A 21,687-nucleotide genomic window follows, 5' to 3' on the forward strand; every position below is an offset into this window, starting at 1 on the left:
TGGAATATGCTGCGTGTGCCATGAATGCTAGTTACATTGAGTATATCAATAGTAAGTCATTAATGTAAACATTAATTTCATTAAATGTATATGCTCTTCTTCTTTTTTTGGGTGAATAGTAGTATTATGTTCTTTATAATGTAAGATTACATTTACAAAAGTATATATGGAGAATTGCGTGTACGGTAAACATTAGATACATTAATGTATCATTAAAACAGTAAAGCATTAATTCATCATTTTTTATATTAAAATATGTTATACTTATCTACGTAATGTTTAAATACATTTTCTCAAATAAACATTCAGAAATAAGCACCCATTGATTTTATACTTAAATATATATTTTTACTGTAATTTAATGTTTTTTTTTTCTTATTTTCGTCCTTCCAATTTTATTTGCATTAATAGTGTTAGTTTTGATTGACATAATATCTTTAAATTTTTGTCTTGCTACACCAAATTAGTTAAATTAATGTGATAAATTTTGACAAAATAACCAATTTAGTATAACTCATACTTTAACAAATTAAAGTAAAACATTTTAAACTCGAGGATTAAACTTGAAAAACAACAAAATAAGGGACTAAAATTCTGTTTTATTAATTTAAATAAAGTTAAAAAAATAAAACAATAGAAACGTTCTTTCATTTATATTGGTCTTCACATATTTTGATCATCTTTTGTTTTAAAATGATTGTTTAAATTATTAAATAGACACAAATTTTGTTCATTGCCTTGAAAATTTGGGCCAACATTTGCCTAAAAAACTTTGTATTTATTTTACACTCACGATAACTAATTTGTTTAGAACATGAACAACTTAAGAAAATGACTTTTAGAAAAATGAGTTAAATGCATGGTGGTTCTTATGCATGACATTGACTTGATGCTGGTGTAACGTGATGCAAAATAGAAAAATAAATTATCAAAATGTTAAATAAATAAGATTAAAACCTTCGACCCTTAGCACCAACAACAATACTTAATCATCAAAGTAATGAATTTCTTTGTTTTGAAAATGAAAGTTATAATGTCTCTTATATATATAGAGACACTTACTCCAACTATTCATCATTGTTATTCATTTTTTTAAAAAAAAGAATAATGGTTAAATCTTAAAAAAATGAATGATAAAAATGAAAAGTTAATCAGTGAATCCCTTCTCATATATATATATATATATATATAAAAGAGAGATTTATTGGATGTGGCCCAAGAGATCCTTCATTGATTAGCTCTTCTTTTAGTCCTTTCATCACAATTGAAAACCTACATCACATAGGAGTGCAACACATGAATTTGTGATAAAACTATCTGACAAGGGATCGTAACACCATCAAAAACCACATTGTTCCTCGAGGTCCAAAGAATGCAACAAATAGTTTGGGACAAGCACACCAAACTTAAGAGTTTGATGATGGAGCCACTTATGAAGAGACTCATCATCCACATCAGCTATTTGCACAAGAATTCTGCATCTTTCCGATATATATTTGGCTACATGACATTAAAAATGCAATGAGTAATGTTCTCATCCACACTACCACATCTCGGTCACATTGTATCATCCATAATACCCCTATCATGCATAACTTGTCTGGCTAGGATTGTTCGTCTACAAAATTGCCCAAAAAAAAATATGACCATTAGCTGGAGCAGCAAGCTTCCAAATCCATGACAAGGGCACAACCTCCTCCAAATTTTGAATCGACCCATTCAGGAAAGCATAAGCACTTTGAACTAAATAAACTCCAATTATACATTCCTTCTTAATACAGACTTCCAAATGTCAGGAATTTTATAATTTTTAATTAATTAATTAATTAATGTGGACTACATATTATATTAAAATCTGATATATAATTATAATCTTTAATACATCAAATCAACAAACAGCTTCTCTTAAATAAGATGTTTTGGTTCAAAGAAATCATGAAATCAATTATTTGTAACTGTTCTTTAGATTCTGCTGCATTTATTTTGATCAATAATTATGAATTGAGATATTCTTAAAACTATAATTTATGATTATATGTTTCCAATGATATTTTATAAGAATTTTCTAAAATTCTAACATCAAAACCCTCTGTATAGTAACTAGCTTGATACTCGAAATAAGACAGAAATTTTCGTAGTTAGAGCACTGGCCAACTCTTCCAAATGCCACCTATCCAACTATCAAACATCTTCAATGCCCAAACATGTATCAACAATATGGAGTAAAGGAATTTTACTACCAATAGACTCCTTTGCTAGTCAGTGATAAAAAAGAAACATTGATTCACCATCTCCAATCTTAAAATTGAAACCATCTTTGAGCAATTTAATCGCTTTTACAAATTGCATTGGACACTGGCGAGCCATCCTTTCTCTTTGGGGTGAACAAAAGTTGCCCTTTCTTAACATACTTTGCTTTATTCAATGATGCCCGAAGGTGATTCGAATCAAGTTGCAATAGATCCAAAACCAATTTTTCCAATAAATTAGTGTTTTGATGTTTAGCAATTCGCACTTCCAGCCCACTAACATCTATGAGTTTAGTGATTTTCTTCCTACTAACCATGTGCATGCCTTTATCAATTAATATATTAATATTACTAATAATATTATCAGTATCAATTTTGAAATAGATTTACATTTATTTTCAAAATAAAATGAAAAGGTTTTGTGAATTTGATTATTAGTTTTAAGAAACATATTATTATCATAATCATCATTTCACTCCTACTATTAACACTATCAGTGTTACCGTCACCACCACTACTATCATCATTCCGTCACAACCACCTCCACCAACACTATTTCACTCCACCAATATCTTCGCCACCACACTATTTCACCCCACAATTGTTATCACCATTGTTATCTCATTGCTTCCACCACCAACATCGTCGTCACTCCCACCATTGTTACCTCCACCATCATCATTATTTTATAATGGAGTTAGATAAGGTAAAAAAAATTGACTCATTTTATCCATTTTCAATTTGTAACATCTTTTAAAAAACAAAAAATAAATTGAAACTAAAAACTCAAAATTGATTTTGGTTTTTGGAAATTTCAAAATTAAAAGAGAAACCACCCTAAACATGTCCTTAGCGGTCTTTGAGTTTTGAGTGTCTTGTTCTAATCATATTATAACATTTTGACAACCTATTATCTTATTTTTATATGTCACATTATCACGTCATGTCAATGACATATCAAAATTTGTGTCACCATCATATTAACAAAAACAATTTTTAACAAAAGATTGATAAAAAAAAATCGAAATCATTTAAATGAAACTTAGAGGATAAAAAATTAGTGTTATGAAAATCAATTCAATTATTAATTTGATCGAGAACTGAATTAATGGATCAAAGGTCAAATTGGTAAATCACTTGTTGGGTATTATCATTAAATTATTAAAAAAATTCTTGTTATTTTCTATAATTAAGTATAAAATTTATTGAATGTTCATGAATAAATATGATAAAAATATATATAATACATAAATATTAAATTATGTCAAGATTAAGATAATAATTATTAATCATTATATATTTTTATGAAGATGAAAATAATATTATACCAACATATCATATGCTAATATTCAGTGATCGACTATTAATAGTTTAAGATGTGTTTAGTAATTGTAAAAAATTAAGAGTTGTCATGTCATCGGCAAAACATTGACAAAAACTGTAAATATAAAATAAATTTTCATAAAGACTTGAAACAATAAGCATATGGGAGAGATTAGAAAAAAGAAATTATGATTGCATTTGATCTGATGTGGATAGAAAATGCACCGAATATAGGGAAGGCAATGATGCGATGGGCAATAATGTAAATGGAGGTTGAGAAAAGTGGGGTCCGAGAGATAACGTGAGCGAAGTTATGCGCTGGTATGGTTGGTAGCGGTAGCATGGCTGTCACCCTTGAGGAATGAACGGCACAGAATACCGCACTTGAAAACAAAATATCCCGCCATCCATTATTACCATCCTAACCTCCGAATATCCCTCTCTCTCTCTTTCTTCCATAAATCACTCCACTCTCTGTAACGCATCGCATTTCATTTCCCTCCCCCACCCTCACCACCAACGCCAAACAAGCCCTAAATCTCTCTTCTCTTTCTTCTTCTTCCTTTAACCATGAGAGAGATCTTGCACGTTCAGGGAGGCCAATGCGGTAACCAAATCGGTTCCAAGTTCTGGGAGGTGATCTGCGACGAGCACGGCATCGATCCCACCGGAAAGTACAACGAGGAAGGCAACAGCAGCATCCAACTCGAAAGGATCAATGTGTATTACAACGAGGCCTCTGGCGGAAGGTACGTTCCCCGTGCCGTGCTTATGGATCTCGAACCTGGAACCATGGACAGCATCAGATCTGGCCCCTACGGCAAGATCTTCCGCCCCGACAACTTCGTCTTCGGCCAGTCCGGCGCCGGTAACAATTGGGCCAAAGGTCATTATACTGAAGGCGCCGAGCTGATCGACTCCGTTCTCGACGTCGTTCGCAAAGAGGCTGAAAACTGCGATTGCTTGCAAGGTATATAAAATGCACATTTCACATTTCAAATATCTGCATTTAACCTCGTTCAATGCTACTGAGCCGTAATGCTTGAGCGACGATGAATCTCCAGATCTGTTTCATTTCTGTGTTGACATTTCTCTCTGTTTTTTGAATATCGTTGATCTATTCTTCAAACGGTGGTTTATTTAGCATTATAATAGACGTTTATGGATCTGCAAATTTCTCTTGGTCGCATGGATGATAGTGATATAGATCTGGATAGCGGATTTAGAGGTTAAAGATAAACAGAGCATAAGATCCTGTATTCTAATTAAATCCAAATGGAAGAATGAGTATGCTCAATTTGATTGTATATTTGCTTCTAGGAGATCCAATGTACATGTTCAACGCAACCTACATAAACAAAAGTGCTGCTAGTTTTTGCTCCGTTGTTGGATGCAACACCTTTAATTGCCTGTAGACTGTATAAACACGCATTCACATTGTCATCAATTTGTAACTGTAGGATGAAGATTGGACGATTCATAATTTCTCTATAAACCAGATTTGAAATATGCGTTTAAGATCTGAGCCATTCAATCTTCATCCAACCGTTTTTTATATGTAGATCTATAATATAATAACTAATAAGTCAAAGAATAATTATAGATCTGGAGTAGTATCCATGTATCAGGAATCGGGATTTTCTTTATGTCATCTTTCTGCTGCAATAATTGCTGTCTCAAATCTCAATTATTATTATTTTCATTTTTTTTTCTTGTTTGACATTATGCATCTGGATTGCTTGTTTTTAGGGAGAAAATGACAGGGCTGAGATGTTAAATGTGGCCCCTGTTGTCTAGAATGACGACAGGCAGGGACCACCTTATCTTTTATAGTGCTTAATTAATTAAATAAAAATATATAAAATCTGTTTATTTTGTAGTAACATTTTCGCGTGATGATATTTGACTATTGTTTTAAAATGATAATAATAATCCAACATTGATATTCTCTTCCTATCTTTACTATCTCAAATAAGCAAAGTTTAATTATTTTGGTGTGTTATATATATATATATTGGATTTTTTTCGCTTATTCTCAAAATAGTGTACTACATACATGAAAGTGTGTACACAACTTGGAACTTTAGTTACAGTAGCAAGTCACTGTAGTATATTAGTTTACCCCCTGCATCTGAATTCAAAAATTGATTTGGAAAATACTTTGCATACTAAAACAATGCAGATTCGTGAAACAGTTTTGTTTAATTTTGCTCAACTATAAGTTATTATTTTGACAGTGCTTGCAATAGTGATCTAGGAGCCACATAGCACTACATAGTTTCCAGATACCGCTTAATTTGGCTTCTATTGGGTTGTGCTATATAACTCAACTGTGTTCATGGTTCCTTCGCTTAGCAGGGCTCAGAACAGAATTCGGTTGGTGTGCTTTCATGGTCTTGAAATGTGGGCTCTATGAGATCATGAATTTAATTCGAAATGCTTCCATGTGGAATATAATTTTTCTCCTGCTTGGTTCCTGCTGCAGTAAATCTGATTATTGATAGTTTAATAATTATCTCAAGGTTACACTAACTTGCTTTTTTTGTCATCTTTTATTCTGAAATCTGAAAGTTTAATTTAATTTCCTCAGGTTTTCAAGTTTGCCACTCTCTTGGAGGAGGCACAGGTTCTGGCATGGGAACACTGTTGATATCAAAAATTAGGGAGGAATACCCAGACAGAATGATGCTCACTTTCTCTGTTTTCCCATCTCCAAAAGTTTCTGATACAGTTGTGGAGCCATACAATGCCACTTTGTCTGTACACCAACTGGTTGAAAATGCAGATGAGTGCATGGTTCTTGACAATGAAGCACTTTATGACATTTGCTTTAGGACATTGAAACTCAGCACCCCTAGCTGTAAGTATTATCCCCTCTGTTGTACACAATTGCTCTCAGATTAGGCAGATATAAATAATAACATCCGTTGATTTCTCTCATGGATTAATTGTAGTTGGTGATCTCAACCATCTGATTTCTGCAACCATGAGTGGGGTTACCTGTTGTCTGAGGTTTCCTGGACAACTGAACTCTGACCTCAGGAAGCTGGCTGTCAATCTGATTCCATTTCCCCGTCTTCACTTCTTTATGGTGGGGTTTGCACCTCTCACTTCTCGTGGGTCTCAGCAATATGTCTCCCTTACTGTCCCAGAGCTGACTCAGCAAATGTGGGATGCCAAAAATATGATGTGTGCTGCTGATCCCCGACACGGCCGATACTTGACTGCATCTGCTATGTTCAGGGGAAAGATGAGCACCAAAGAGGTTGATGAACAAATGATCAATGTGCAGAACAAAAACTCGTCATACTTTGTTGAATGGATTCCCAACAATGTGAAGTCCAGCGTTTGTGATATTCCACCCAGGAATTTGAAGATGTCATCCACATTTATTGGCAACTCAACATCGATTCAAGAGATGTTTAGGAGGGTCAGCGAGCAGTTCACTGCTATGTACCGGCGCAAAGCCTTCTTGCACTGGTACACTGGGGAGGGGATGGACGAGATGGAGTTCACCGAGGCAGAGAGTAATATGAATGATTTGGTAGCAGAGTACCAGCAGTACCAGGATGCAACAGCAGAGGAGGATGAATACGAGGATGACGGTGATGAGCAGCAGTATGATGACCAGTAGCTGGATCAATCTTAGGGCAATGCTCTGATGGTAATTACCAATGGCGTGATGATAACTTCTGGCACCGATCTACTTTTACTGCTATTCGTGTATCTACAGCCATATGAACTCTATTTCATTCCCATTTATCTCTTCTTTTAAATTCTGCTAATTTCATTTATATGTTCTGCTTTTGAATTGTTTGGAATGTGCCCGGTGAGACAATAGTTGATTATTCTATACTTCCAATTGCCAAGCATAGCAAGTGTATGAACAAGTTTTGTTTCCTCCCATGTCATGGTCCTGAAGAAATGGCCTCAAATGGGCCACCTTTTTTTTGTTGGCGTTCTATTGTTTTTCCTCTTTTTATAAAATAACTAGCATAAGTGTTTTCTTACAATATTAAATTCACATTTTATAAATTTATAAGAGTTATGTTTTATATTATTTAAATTTTTAATATATTTTATTTAGTTTAAATTTTAATAAATGTATGTTAGTAGATATGTCAATAAAAATATTAAAATAAATTGTATTGATAAATAAATGTATAATATAATATTTTGTAAATATGTAGAAATAATTAATCTTGATTTAAATTGTTTTATTTGACAATCAAACAACTCTATTAGTTATTCATCTAAAATTTACTTTTGACCACAATTATTATATTTGAAAATATATTTATAATTGGATATTTTTTACATTTACTTTGATAAAAAAATATACCATATCAATGATACGGTTCTTATATATACTGTATAGAAATTGGAAAAATAAAATAAATATAAAATATGAATATTCTAATTTATAAGATTTTTATATACTGTAATTGATTTAAGATTTTATTGGAAGTAGAATAAATATAAAATATTTATTAATTAAATTATTTGAAGGAAGTATTAGGTGACATCCCTCCATAAAATAAAGCCTTCTTATATGTATATATAGATATATAATAGAAGAGATAATAATTTTTTTAAAAAAATTGAATTAAACAATTAATGTAATTATTAATTAATTTGAACCAATCAAAATATATATATATATATATATATATATATATATATATATATATATATATATATATCAATTAATTTAAGATTTACTAAAATGATTAAATTAATAAAATAGATATAAGATGTGCATTAATTAATTGAATTATTTGGAAACAGAATGAATATGATAAATACATTACCTTACTGAATCATATATATATAGAGAGAGAGAGGGGGCGGTGGGAATTTTTGAAAAAATATATTTTATTTATTTGTTTTTGTTTAAAAGTTTCAAGTCATGAATTACTATTTTTAATTATGTTTTTATTTTTAAGGAAATTAATTAAAATATATTGAAAATAGTTATTTTACATTGACATTTACATACAATTATAAATTGTACTTTTGCAAACTTATCATTTTATAATAGATTATGATTAAATGAAAAATTTTATAATGTATAATCTTTTTTCTCTTGTTTTACATCATTTTTAGGATAAAATTTAATAGACGGTTAAAAAAATTGTGTATATCTTAAAATCATTTTTAAATAATTTATGCATTTATCATAATTGGAAGAATAATTATAACAGGGATCACGTTAGAAAATTAAAAATACTTTTCATATAAAGAACATATTTTAATTTGTTTGATGTAAAGAATAATTTTAATAGGAGTTGCTTAACAATAACTAATAATTGCCTACAATTAATTGCCTACTGTAGGGATAAAGTTAATGTCATGAAAGATACAAGGATGGAAATAGAAGAAATACTGAAAAATAAAGTTGAGAATTGAGATGTACTTCTTCTTTCGGTTTTAAATATAAAAAATAAAACACTTTTTTTTAGGTTTAAAATAATTTTTTTTATTAATTTGATGTTATTATTTCTAAAATATTTTTTATTTGATTAAAGTATTAGTTTGAATGATTTTTTTATTTTTAATATCAAATTTCATTGAAAATTAAGTTAAAAAATATTTTTAATTAAAATTAATATAATTAAATATAATTAATTAACTTTTTTTAGTTAATATGATTTTTATATATATATTTGAGACTGAAAGAGATAATGAGGAGAGATAAAAAGTTAATAAGCCCCGTAACTCCACAAGATAAATTTTGACGCTCAAGTGACGAGAAATAGCTTGAAAAATTATGTTAGCAACTATGGTAGGGTCGTATTTTCTTTTGCTGCCATTGTTGGGTTTTGTTATTTATGTAGAGCTTTGGGCAATTTTTCTCGTATTCTTGCTGCTCGGGATAAAAGAGTTCAAACATTTATGATCTGTTTGGTTGGATGAAACAAAAAAAAAATAAAAAATTGGAAAGAAAATAAAAAAAAATGTTTTTTCTTCTGAAAGTTAACTTTTTTTTTTTTTCTCTCAATCCAAATAACAGAGAATACTTCATGTCTTTTGACTCTTATCTTTCCTTTCTATTTTTTTCCTCACTTTATCTCCAACCAATTTTTTCCTCACTTTATCTCCAACCAATCATATTATTAATTGTAGAGTCTGATTTTATAATTCTACTCAACTTTTTAATCAATGGTTGTTTGAATTATCATCCTTGTTTTTTAAATTATTATGGTCAATTCTTTGACTCGTGGACAGGTTGTTATTTTTTATTATTTATTTTTCTTTTTCGTATTTTCATTATATTTTTCTTTTATTTCTGTTAAATCAATTAATTAATTTTTTCACTTTATTTTTCTCTGTTTTAAATTGGCATAAATCTTTGGTTGAACTGAGATAAAAAAAAATTATGTCATTTTTATGAATTTATAATTATTTTTAAGACATTAGATATTTATGTGTTTAGAATTTATTTATGGACTTGATACGAATATTAGTTATTATTTAGAATATTAGATATTTTATAATAACAATCATTTTAACCTGGAAGTTTGTCTTTTAATGAAACAATTAAGAATTTTTTTATACACAGTAAATTCGGTAAATTGGTATTTTTCATGTCAAGTCAAGGACACGGGTCAATCCAAATGGCCCCATCTAAACAGAGCTATCTTGGTTGGTCCAAAATATTTTCCAACACCATACCTGTCTAACCGGCTAAAATGTTTAAGGAATAAACTTTTTGCCATCCAAAATTAATATACACCTTCAAAAAAATAAAGAAAAAAGTATCAATTTAATAAATAATATAAAAGGAATGGAGAGATAAAAAAATAGAAATATTGATCAGATGTTTGATATTTAAGGGTGTCAAGAAATAAGACACAGTGTCTAATTCTTCCTTTGTGAAAGCTGAAACAGTCACGGAATTGATTAAAAAATTGCAGATAGGAATTATTATGATTTTATTAATACGGATAGGAATTAAACTTTCTTAATTTATGAGCGATCTGAAATTAAAAGGAGTGCGATTTCACCAAAAGCCATGTTAACAGGAACAATGGAAGCAGACCAATCCAACCACTGGATTTTGCACACACACACATACACACAAAAGGATATGCAAACAATAAAATAATGGATTAGTGAGGATAAGTGTTTCGATGAATGAGAAATTCGTAAAAGCATCAGAGTCATGGAAGTATGAGGATAAACATCGCTCACAAATAGACGAGCTTCTCATAATCCGAAATAAACTCATCATTTGCTCGCTTATCATTCAAATTTCATCTACTTGTGTATAAAATAATAATAAGCTGATTTCGGAGACAAGAACAAAATATTATTATTTTGTTCATAATTACGAAGCAGATACGGAATAGAGTGAGATAGAAATGGAACATGAAATGCAGTTGCGGCCGTCGTTTAGCATTTTATAGAGGTGGGAAACCTTATGCTAGGGTTTCTTCATTGAGCTACGACGGGCTAAGGTTTTCTTTGGGCCTCGGCCTCCTGTGTTTTGGGTTACCCATCAAATAGAAACCCGAAATGGTTTGCACAATCCCCGGTTAGCAAATTTCCACGATTATATCTATTCTATCTTAGATACAAGGAAAGATACGGAAAGTCTAAAGGTATATTTATATCTATCATAATTATTTTCTTATATTAAGCTCAAATATATTGTGTATTGTAAGATATAATTTGGCATAAATCATAATCATATTTACTAAAAAGTTTAATATATTGTATTGTATCATATATTTAATGTTGACTTCTTGTATGCACCGTAAATATATTAATCATGCTAAAATTATATTTCCTTTGTATATTTATCTTTTTTAGGGGAAATTTGGATATTTATCTTATAATCATGGTTATTAGAACTTGGAAGATTAACTTTTTTGAGATCGGGAATCTCAGTGATTTGAGACTTATGGTAAAGTTGACGTACATATGATCTGACGTAATTCAATTAAACTTAGTGTCATTCAACTTTAAATTGATGATCCAATTGGTTTGATAGATCTTACATTTTTTAGTTTTTTTTAGTTGAACAACATCACTCATATGAGAAAATTCAATTTATATCTTCCAGTTGTGTTGTTTATAAATTTGCTTACTTTTTTTTTACCAAACATAACCACATCTTAAAATTTGAGATGATAAACTTGTTGTCACTTCAATTTTCCATGGGCTAATGTGTATTAGATTATGTATATTGAATTATAGTTTAAGATTATATAAATTGAATTCTGAAAAAATATGCCGTATGATTAAAATTTTAAACAATTTCATAATTATGCTTTTAAATATATTGAATTTTGTTAAAGTTTAAATAGTACAAAAATTTACATATTATGAAATTATTATTATTTTCAATATAGAATGAGCATGCAGATCAACTAGTTCTTCACTTCATTGATCCCTAATTCAATATTTTGACCGAGTTAATTAATAATTGATATGAGTCTGATAATATTGTTACAAATATTTTCCCGAGAGGTTAGTTGAGAAAGTCCTTCAACTACTTGTATATCATTACATAATTTTCTATTTTTCACTTGTGTTTTTCACCTATACAAAGTTGCGTGATCTATCAACAAGGTTTAGGAATAACCAAGGCTTCAAGAAAGATAATCGATGTCCGTATATTGCCAACACTTAGCTTTCTAATCAATGATGACGGTCTACACCATGTCATAAGAACATCCCCTAAAGAAAAGAAAAAAATATAATAAATAAATATCTGGGGCCTTTTTCTTGGTCCTTAGCCAGGAAAATGGCTAGCCCAAAAAAAGGCCTAATCCAGTACAAGGCCGTGCAAGGAACAAATCACTGACCTCACAATTCACATATGCACAGGTACCAGGCTAAAACAAAACCCTAACTCAGAACCCAGGGCACAAGCGGCGCTACTAGATTTTATGTATTCTTGTTTTTTAATTGAATATTACTTCTGTTTTACTCAGGCTATATCCATTAGGTTAATAAGCTACTAAAGTGTGTCAACCTTAGCCTACGTGCGTTGATGCTTTATAGTCTTGGACCCAAAATTATAGTTGAATTGGCTGTTAGCATGCACAACTATCTCAACAATTCCTAACTGCTCTGTAATATTTGGTTCATTTCTTTTTAAAAAAATTCCATTTATTTATGGATTGAAACGTTTCAAGGAAAGATTAAAAACAAAAATACTTCAAATCTTCAATCAATTAAAAATTTTCTGTGCAATACACAGAACGTAAAATATGCTTCTTTCTAAAAGAAAATGGTGAGCTGCCAAGAGATTTCCATTGTTAAGGATGCAGGCAAAGTCAAGGTCTAACGGAAGGTAAACTCCCCCCCCCCCCCCCCCCCTCTAAAAGTTACTACATTGTTATTCTCCTTTTTCTGATCTATCTATTAAAGAATTTTAATATTTATGATGAGTACATATAATATTTAAAATTTAAATAAAAAATAACTAATTTTAGCTTAAACATTTAAATTTAAAGTGGACAGATTAAAAAATAATCGGAAGGTGGAGCGACGAGTGAGAAGGTGATGCTTTGCCAATATACCATTACACCGATTCGACCTTTTAAATAGCCTTAAAACTCGGAATCTGAAACGTTAAAATCATTATCATGAAACAAAAGTCCGACAAAATCTCCCAGAGAGATTCCAAAATATACATTCTGTGAACAGTAACACCCATTCAATTCCTTCCTTACGAATAGTAGTATGAAAAAACTTGTACTATTAGCAATGGCTAAAAACAAAATTGAAGGTAAGAACTTAAAAGGAAGAACAAATTAAAGTATATGCAAATATAATACTGTACTATAATTACCATCATCTACAAGAGTAACGGGGTTTACTAATTCCAATTGGATTCTTGAACCTGTATTTTTGAAGCATATTCTGGCGGGCCTGAGCTGCCATGGTCCTACTCAGATCCTTATTGGCCAAACTCACATTTATATCACAAAACTCCATTGTCATGGTCATGGACTCATCAAGTGGCAGGTTCAGATCGGGAATTCCAATTGGGCCCACATCATTACTACCTAACGACGTCGTTGCGTGAGCAGGACCAACAACGCCCTCGCCGCCTCTTATTTGGGCTGGCCCAGCCGTCTGATTCAATATCAACGGTGGATGATGCGCCATGCCGGAAAATTGGAATTGCTGTTGTGGTTGCTTGTGTACCAGACCACCTTGACTTGGGCCATGACTTCGCTGTAAAAAATAAATATTGCAATTCAATAAACCAAAATAAAGGAGTGGTCCCCAGCATCAGAGAAAAAGATCAAAGCAACATAAATATAACAAGAACAAGAAATCCCCAAGGGAAAAAAAGAAGAAGATAAACACAAAAAAATTGTCATGCTAGTGGAAGTGGTATAGTAGTACCTCTTGTTTTCTTGCTTTCAACTTCAAATTGTACTCCTTCAGTTTTTCATTGTGACGCTTCACATTCTTTATCTCCTGTTAAAGAATTTTCACAGATCAACCATAACCAATAATTTTTTTTCTCTTAAAAAAAATGTGGAGCTTATGTTTAAGAGGGTCCAAACACCAAAAATTCAGATGAAAAAAAGGCCGAATTACTCGCTAACAAACTATCTCTTGCAAATGATAAAACTGAATAGAAAAGAGGAAGAGAGAGAAGGTTACCCCACGGATCAAATCGTTATGTTTGGTCAAATCTTGTAGAATCTTGACATAGTGTTCTCTCTTCTGCAAGTTTTGAAGTGAAAACCAGAAATTAAAAAAAAAAATAGACAAGGGCGAAAGATAGATGATTAAAAGAAAAATACCCTTTTGAGAGAAACGTTTCTTGTTCTTGTTCTTATGAGTGTGGAGGGGTTTTCATCGGACTCACTGGGAGAGAAGGAGAGAGGGGTGGCAGGACTTGAAGCTTGCCGTGCTTTTGGATCAACGCCAATCGCAGATCTCTTTCTCTTGCAACCCCACGAAGGTTGTAGGATTCCACAGCCACACTCGAATTCCCATATAAGACTTGGGAGGTTAACGAGGATTTCAGCAACCTCGTTCTCCCTCATCGTACACGACCCACTCCCCTGTTTCATCATCGTATTCTTCTTGTTTTGTTTCTACCAATCCTAATCTAAATCCGAATTTGCATTGGAGAATATATATAGAGAGAAAGGGTGGACTTAAATTTCGTAGCGTGGAGTGAACAAGTTAAGAATAGAGAGAGCGTTTTGGTTGCTAGGAAGAGGGACGCTTTCTTCTCTGCTTAATAAAAAGGAGAATTTGGAAATCCATGCCACGCGCCAATCCTTGACACGTGTCATCTCTCGAACAATTGAGGTTACTGCTAGGGTTTATTGTTTCTCTCTAACAAGTTTTTGTATTTTTTTGCACTAGGTTAGGATTGGTTTTGGTTGTGCTGAGCGTAGGTAGATTATAGGAAAACAATTTATCGCTTTTTCTTTTAACTATATATCTTTGTGAGAAAGTCGTAAACTTTTTTTTTTTTTAAGATAAAGTGGTAATTTTATTTATGATATGTTTTTTTTAATGATATGATGTGATTAAATATTGAACAAACGAAATTTTAATAAAAATTCAAACAAGTGTGAAGTTTTGTTGTTGATTGTATTATTATCTTGTGTGAAGTTTTTTATGTGTCAAACCGATATTAAATCCTACAAGTTTTCATATTGTAATATAAGATTAACGTAGAATACATAATGTGAAAAAAGATTTACAATAATTGAAATTGAAAATATAATGAAAATTTATCTATAAACAAAAAATTATGAGTTTAAAATTAATTGAAAACTTCAATTATATAACATATAAAAATATATTTTTATTCATAAAATAAAATTGAAATTTGTATAAAAGATACCGTTATAATTTATAAATATATTAATTCTTGTTATTTTCCATTTTTTAATTTAATAAGTTAAGTTTAATAACTTTTAACTACTAATTAGTTTGTTTTTTTTTATCCAAACATAACCTTTCTAAATAAAACATATCTACAACCTATATAAAAAATTACCTAAGAAACAATTTTTTTAGAAAACAAAAAATATGTTTAAGTACAAACACTCTTGTATGTAGTCATGAGCCAAACAAACTTTAAAAAACACAATAGTAGTTAATAAAAAATGCTTTAATATTTGTTTCTTCTTTTATGTTTAAAATAATAACAGATAAACTAAAAAATAATTAATACTTTTATTTACACTGATTTTTAAAAAATTTCTTATAATTATTTCATTATTATTTATCAAATAAAAGCGTGTATAATATTTTAAGAATAAAAATAATAAATATAATTTTTCATCATTTTTAATCCAACATTTTCATTTTTATTTCTATATTAAATTTTGATGTTTTAAAAATAAATCATCAACAGTTAAAATAATCCTATATCATAATATAAACTATTTATCATAATTTTAAAATATAAAATGTTTTTTATTTTAATCATAAAATATTTTATATTTTAAAAATTATTTAATTACGTACAATAAATATTAATCGTGTGTAATTCACATACTAAAATACACTAATAGATAAATAAAAGAAACGAGGAAAGTTAAAAGAGAATACTATTTAGTATTTACAATGCAATAGAGACAAAATATTAGTAATTTCTGTTCAAACAATTAGTAAGATAATTAGTTTGTATTATTATTAATTTTATACATATGTTTTTTATATACATTGTTAATTTTATAAATATGAATCAATCAATATATAATAAATTTTTATACATACATATATTAATATAATTTTAATTTTGATATGAATTAAAAATATATATGTAATTGTATTTTAATTATTTATTTTATTAATTAAAATTATGTTGTAGATACTTAAACAAGATACAAATAAAATTTGTAGATATTTGAACTTACTTTAAGTTATATGCTAAAAACAAAACTAATAATTTAGCAAAAATAGAAAAAATATTTAAGTGTGATTTTACTCTTTAGAAAATAAGTGGATTTTGTATTAATTTTTTATGTGTATCCGTATGTTTAACTATCATTCTGAAAATCTAATCACAAAGGCTTAATTAGTATTTGAATCCAACCAATAAGTTTGCACTGAGTTCCTAAATTCATGGATCATTATTCCCATTTCTTAAGGTTATCAGATCGTCTCTTCAAGTTTTAAACCTAATATTTTTAACAAAATTATCAGATAGTTAGTTTTCTATAACGATAATTAGGAAATTTTTAGATAGTTGAAGGACCTAAGAAATAATTTAACCTATGATTAATCTACTATCTAATATGTAAGAAGAAGAAAAATTTTGTTTTCATACTCCTTGACAACTTGTAAACATAAAGAAAAAGTCTTTTTCTTTTCACACTACTTGAAAAGAAAAAGTAATATGAGAGAGGAAAAAACATGTAACTATAAGAATATTTGCGGATTAAATTAGATTGATTTCAAAGAGAGAATAAATCATCTGATACAATTACTTCAATTTTTTTTAATTATTCTTCCAACAATTTTGGTCTAAATTTTAAATTTTATCCAATATAAAACATTTTGAATTGTAACAATTTTTAGTTTTAGTCTTATTTTTTTTAGAAAATATAATAAAAAAATTAAATCTACAAAATGTAGTTAACAGTTGAATACTTCTTTAAATATAGACTATTAAAAAAGTATACATTTATTATTATTCACATAAATATAGTTAATAGTACCATAACTCTTTATATAATATAAAAAATAAATTTATAAATGTAATTCAAGGTAATATAATCAAAATTACATTTATAGACCTTTAATTAAATATATTCTTTAGATATATATTATTCACATATAAAAAATAAATATACCAGTGTGAGTAGTATCATACATTTATATTCTGTCAAAAAAGTATCAAACATTATAAATAAAAACATAATTTTTGTATAAGTTTGATTTAAAATAAATTGATTTTCAAAATCAATTTTGAAATCTGATACCATCCAATAAAATTTTTCACTTTGTTCAATTTTCAATTTTTTAGGTATATGTTTGTTATTATTTATAATGAATTGGATTATATTATATTACAGTCCATGTAAATTGTTGGGTTTATCAGATCACTCCTTGTTGGGTTATTATCAAACCACATGTATGCTCATTCCTGTAAAGTATATAACATCATGCCATTCAAGTTGTGTCACCAGCAATAAATGGTAAAGAAGAAATGCGAAAAAGAAATATGAGTGTCACAGAAGGGCATAATTAAGCCATTTTTCTCCTCTTTGCTACTGATGATAATATAAATTCATCATCGGAGGAGTTGGTGTCATCGTCATCCTCAGAGCTTAGATCCTTAACCTTCCTCTTCTTGGACTGCTTTGATGTGGAGTTCGTTGTTGTTGTCTTCTTTTTAACAGAAGACACAGGGGATGCTGGGCTTTTCTTCTTAACAGTGACAGACTTAGTGTTGCTCTTCACAGCAGCTACTGACTTAACTGGAGAAGTGAGCTTCTGTGGAACTTTCTTCTTCTTCTCATATACTTTCTTTGCCACATCTTTAGGAAGCAACCCCGATTCCATCAACCTGCAATTACATTCAATCCTGAAAAATAAACAATCTTCTATTCTTTATATTAACTATGGCAGGTATGTTTTGTTGCTTGGAAGATATTTGCAGAGCAGATAGATTGTCTTGTTTAGATAAGGCTTTGCATTTGGTCTATGGTTAATGTAAAATTCAAGTGTCACTCGTTGCAGTAACTAAGGATTGTTATTTGTTACAACATTTCTCAGGCGTTTATTAACAAGTGGCACCACAGGGTTCACTGATAGTGTTAAACTATTTACATCACTGCTGAATCGAAATTAATTCCTTTAAATAATTTGATAACTTTAAAAAACATTTTAAAAAAATCAATAAAAATCAATATCCTAAACTAAAAAACTTTTAAATGAAAAAAAAGGAACAGGGGAACTAATTATTGCCAAAAGTATCAAGCTAGGCCAATTTGGAGGCGTGAGATACTGAACAGTTTACCTGGATGAAAACTCTAGATATTGCAACTTCAAGGAACAGGTTATAAATCTATTGAATTATTAAATCAAAGAGAAAGAGAGAGGAAAGTAAGCCTGAAATAATTTTAGAATAAGACATTAAAGCAACAAAAGTATCATTGCTCAGATGCTCGAGACAGTGATAAAAGGTTTGATACAAAAACTGATGACAGGTCTAGCATTTTAATAAAAAAAATGACAGCAAAATGAGTACATTGCAAATACAATATAGACAGCAAGGGTAGATGACATCTTATGAAAAAGTTTTGAGAAAGAAGTTAGTCTTGCATTAAGTTTAAATCAACTATAAACCATTTCCATCCAGCTCCTCCCACAAATGCACAATGGCAGATATACTGGTACCTATCTAAAACTGCTAACCTGGTTTTGGGGTTATGATTTAGAGGGACAGTATATGTTTATAAATTGTTATGACTGGGAATACATACCCTGGGGAAAGGAGGGGACTCAATTGAGCCAACAAAAGCTCCTTTTTTCCCCGCCATAATTATTGTTTACAAGTTTACAATAAAAGTTTGTCCATCTCACTCATCCTTTGAAAGAGATGAAAGACTGATCAATCACAAGGGGGAAAAGAAAGGGGAGGGGGGGGGGGGGGGGGGACCCCTAGATCTGCCTTTAAAATGGTTTGTGGTTTGCCTAAACAGAACCTTAAAGTAAAAGCAGAATCCTTTAAGTGCATGACCTTCACTTTAGCACAGACAACTTGGTGTTATAAAAGCTGGGAAATTACTATTGAGACTAATGCTCACATCTTAAAAAAATTGGTTTCATTCATGAAACATTAAGAGCATTCTATTACCTGTACAAATTCCACTTCATCGGCAAATATATTTAACCTGACATTATATCCCTAACACCAATTCTACAATCCACGGGCATTTATCTTAGTGAGACCCAAAAAAATTCATTATTTTATGAGGTTGCAAAATCGCTGTAAATTCCACGAATATTGATAAAAGGGTTTAATTTTTTTTATTTTTTTTCATTTTGTTTTAAGAACTAACAAAGTGCAAAGAAGACAGAAAACAGTAAGAAAACAATACTAGGTCCCTAGTTCCTTCCTTCTCCAATGTAAGTTTGAAAATGAAAGAAAACTCACCAGATTTGTGACATTTCGCTGCTGGGGACTTGCTTGAATAAAGTCTCGTAGAAAATCCTAAGAGGGTCTTTCTAAAAAATAGGAAAAGTTACTCAAAACTTAAAATGACAGAAAAGGAACAAGTGCGAAGAGAAGAGAAACCTGAGCATACCTCCTCAGGTGGATCTCGTTTCTGGCCAGGTAAATCATAAACCTTTTTTTCTTTCTTCTTCTTATTATTCTTATTCTCTTCCTCCTTTATTATTACCTTCTTCTTTTTCTTCACTTCCTTGGAGTTGGAGGTCCTTCTCCCGATGGGGAAGTCGTCGTCGTCATTGTCTTCTTTCTTAACTTTTGTGACCTTAGAGTTCGAAGTTAAGACCTTTTTGGAAACGAAGCTCTTGTTGCTGAAATCCACCTCTTTCTTCACCACCGGCTTCGAATCTTCCGAAGGCATTTTTCTCAGGAAAAATTCAATTTCAATCTGCAATGCGAGTGGGAAAGATAGTGAAGTGTAGAATTGCAGTGCTGCCCTTTTCCCCTTCGTTTCACCAACAATGTACTTCGGGGTTTTGAATTCCAAAACTATGCGTTTTGCCAGTGTTCACTTCATATATCTAGAATACAAAATTTGGGCCCGGCCCAAACAAGGACTCATTATTTGAGGTCACTGTTACTATTCCCACTCCATTTTGTTTTCTTTCTACTATTCCCACTCCATTTTTTCTTTTCTTTCTCTAAATTCACCTCAGCAATCATGCTTCTCTGTTTTTTCTCTCTCGAAAATACCTTTGAGGTAAACACTACCAATTATTCACAATACATAACATAAGCTTGTCACCCACAATTAGGGGCGGAACTTATAATTTGACCTATTTAAAGTTTAGTCCGGTACGCTATATTTAATAATAAAAACCTAAGTTTGGACTTTTAAAAATATTTATTTCTTTAAGTAGGATATGTTTAGGTTTATAAAAAAGTCTATTAGACCTAATAGGTCAGCCTATTTACCTGTAATATATATATATATATATATATATATAATACTAATAATAATATTGTTGATTAAATAAATCAATAAAACTAAGATCATATTATTTATTATATCAAAATAAATAATAGTTAGACTACGCCCGACAATATAATCCATAAGTCACTAATAGTTTCATCGTCTTGTTGAATAATATGACTTTTTACCATTCTACGTTAGTTTTCCATATATTTTAGATTAGCTTTTTTTTTTCTTTATCATATATTTTATGATACTTTTGTCTCTAAATGTGTAATTTATTGATAATACGTCTCTGAAAGATAAAAATATAAAATTTAGTTCCCGAAAGTGTAAAAAATACGAAAAATATATCCAGCAGTTAACTTTCGTCCGTCACTGTTAATAAAATAACCTACGTGACACAACAAGATGAATTTGTCACTGGAATGGTTGTCAACGTGATTATGCTGACTAGATTGGATAAAAATGTCAATAAGATACCATTTTTGGACGTAAATCTCAATAATTTTTTGTTAAATAAAAATGTCAATATTTTTTTATTGGAGGAAAATGTCAAAAAAAAAATTGGACCTAAATGTCAATATGTTCCATTGGACCAAAAATGTTAAGAAGTTATTATTATTGGACAAAAATGTAAGTGATTTTTTATTGGACCTAAATATTAGTATATTTCTATTTGACTAATTTGTTAGACCTAAAATTTCGTTTCATTTAAGGGTAAAATATAATTTTAGGATAAATTCTCACCATTTTTTATCGCCACAAGCATATTATTACGATAATCACTTAAAAAAAATATATTGACAAACATAATTTAAAATAAACATAATAATAACGATAATATTGATTATCAACCATAATTTATCTGTCACAATAAAAATTATTCAAAATAAATATTGTACCAATTTACCAAAATAAAATATTGTAATAATATATCAATCAATACAATTTTTTTTTTCAAATTATCCTAAAAGATAAATATATCTCATATTTCATTTTTTCGAATCTTAATTATTTTA

At 30.0% G+C, this 21,687-nt stretch overlaps 3 protein-coding genes across 4 annotated transcripts; 1 reads left to right on the forward strand and 2 right to left on the reverse strand.

Moving 5' to 3' along the window:
* The first annotated feature begins 3,861 nt into the window (after positions 1-3,861).
* LOC100781525 (tubulin beta chain) lies at positions 3,862-7,444 on the forward strand. The gene is made up of 3 exons (XM_003523429.5): positions 3,862-4,542; positions 6,163-6,432; positions 6,527-7,444. Exons 1-3 carry the CDS (start codon positions 4,143-4,145, stop codon positions 7,204-7,206), a joined length of 1,350 nt encoding a protein of 449 aa, XP_003523477.1. The 5' UTR covers positions 3,862-4,142; the 3' UTR covers positions 7,207-7,444.
* Positions 7,445-13,150: 5,706 nt separating this feature from the next.
* Positions 13,151-14,890, reverse strand: LOC102659432 (uncharacterized). The gene is made up of 4 exons (XM_006577904.4): positions 14,348-14,890; positions 14,205-14,267; positions 13,941-14,015; positions 13,151-13,766 (listed from the first exon to the last, which is right to left on the reverse strand). The coding sequence occupies exons 1-4, from the start codon at positions 14,621-14,623 to the stop codon at positions 13,380-13,382; spliced, it is 801 nt and encodes a 266-aa protein (XP_006577967.1). The 5' UTR covers positions 14,624-14,890; the 3' UTR covers positions 13,151-13,379.
* Positions 14,891-17,635: 2,745 nt separating this feature from the next.
* LOC100781174 (uncharacterized protein DDB_G0280579) lies at positions 17,636-20,239 on the reverse strand. Of its 2 annotated transcripts, none has more exons than XM_026128152.2 (3): positions 19,829-20,239; positions 19,678-19,748; positions 17,636-18,084 (listed from the first exon to the last, which is right to left on the reverse strand). In XM_026128152.2, exons 1-3 carry the CDS (start codon positions 20,111-20,113, stop codon positions 17,763-17,765), a joined length of 678 nt encoding a protein of 225 aa, XP_025983937.1. In that variant the 5' UTR covers positions 20,114-20,239; the 3' UTR covers positions 17,636-17,762. The 2 variants fall into 2 exon arrangements, with proteins under 2 accessions (XP_025983937.1, XP_025983936.1); XM_026128151.2 differs by having other exon boundaries at positions 17,636-18,102.
* Positions 20,240-21,687: the final 1,448 nt, after the last annotated feature.

Source organism: Glycine max, chromosome 4, assembly GCF_000004515.6.
Source record: "Glycine max cultivar Williams 82 chromosome 4, Glycine_max_v4.0, whole genome shotgun sequence".
NCBI classification, from domain to species: Eukaryota; Viridiplantae; Streptophyta; class Magnoliopsida; order Fabales; family Fabaceae; genus Glycine; species Glycine max.

Coding starts and splice junctions, on each gene's coding strand:
- LOC100781174 (XM_026128151.2), bottom strand. CDS start 20,113: ATGCCTTCGGAAGATTCGAAGCCGGTGGTGAAGAAAGAGGTGGATTTC. Junction 19,749..19,828: donor AACGAGATCCACCTGAGGAG/GTATGCTCAGGT, acceptor CCTATTTTTTAG/AAAGACCCTCTTAGGATTTT. Junction 18,103..19,677: donor AGCGAAATGTCACAAATCTG/GTGAGTTTTCTT, acceptor TTTATTTTTCAG/GATTGAATGTAATTGCAGGT.
- LOC100781525 (XM_003523429.5), top strand. CDS start 4,143: ATGAGAGAGATCTTGCACGTTCAGGGAGGCCAATGCGGTAACCAAATC. Junction 4,543..6,162: donor AAACTGCGATTGCTTGCAAG/GTATATAAAATG, acceptor TAATTTCCTCAG/GTTTTCAAGTTTGCCACTCT. Junction 6,433..6,526: donor GAAACTCAGCACCCCTAGCT/GTAAGTATTATC, acceptor GATTAATTGTAG/TTGGTGATCTCAACCATCTG.
- LOC102659432 (XM_006577904.4), bottom strand. CDS start 14,623: ATGATGAAACAGGGGAGTGGGTCGTGTACGATGAGGGAGAACGAGGTT. Junction 14,268..14,347: donor GAAACGTTTCTCTCAAAAGG/GTATTTTTCTTT, acceptor CAAAACTTGCAG/AAGAGAGAACACTATGTCAA. Junction 13,767..13,940: donor TGAAAGCAAGAAAACAAGAG/GTACTACTATAC, acceptor TATTTTTTACAG/CGAAGTCATGGCCCAAGTCA.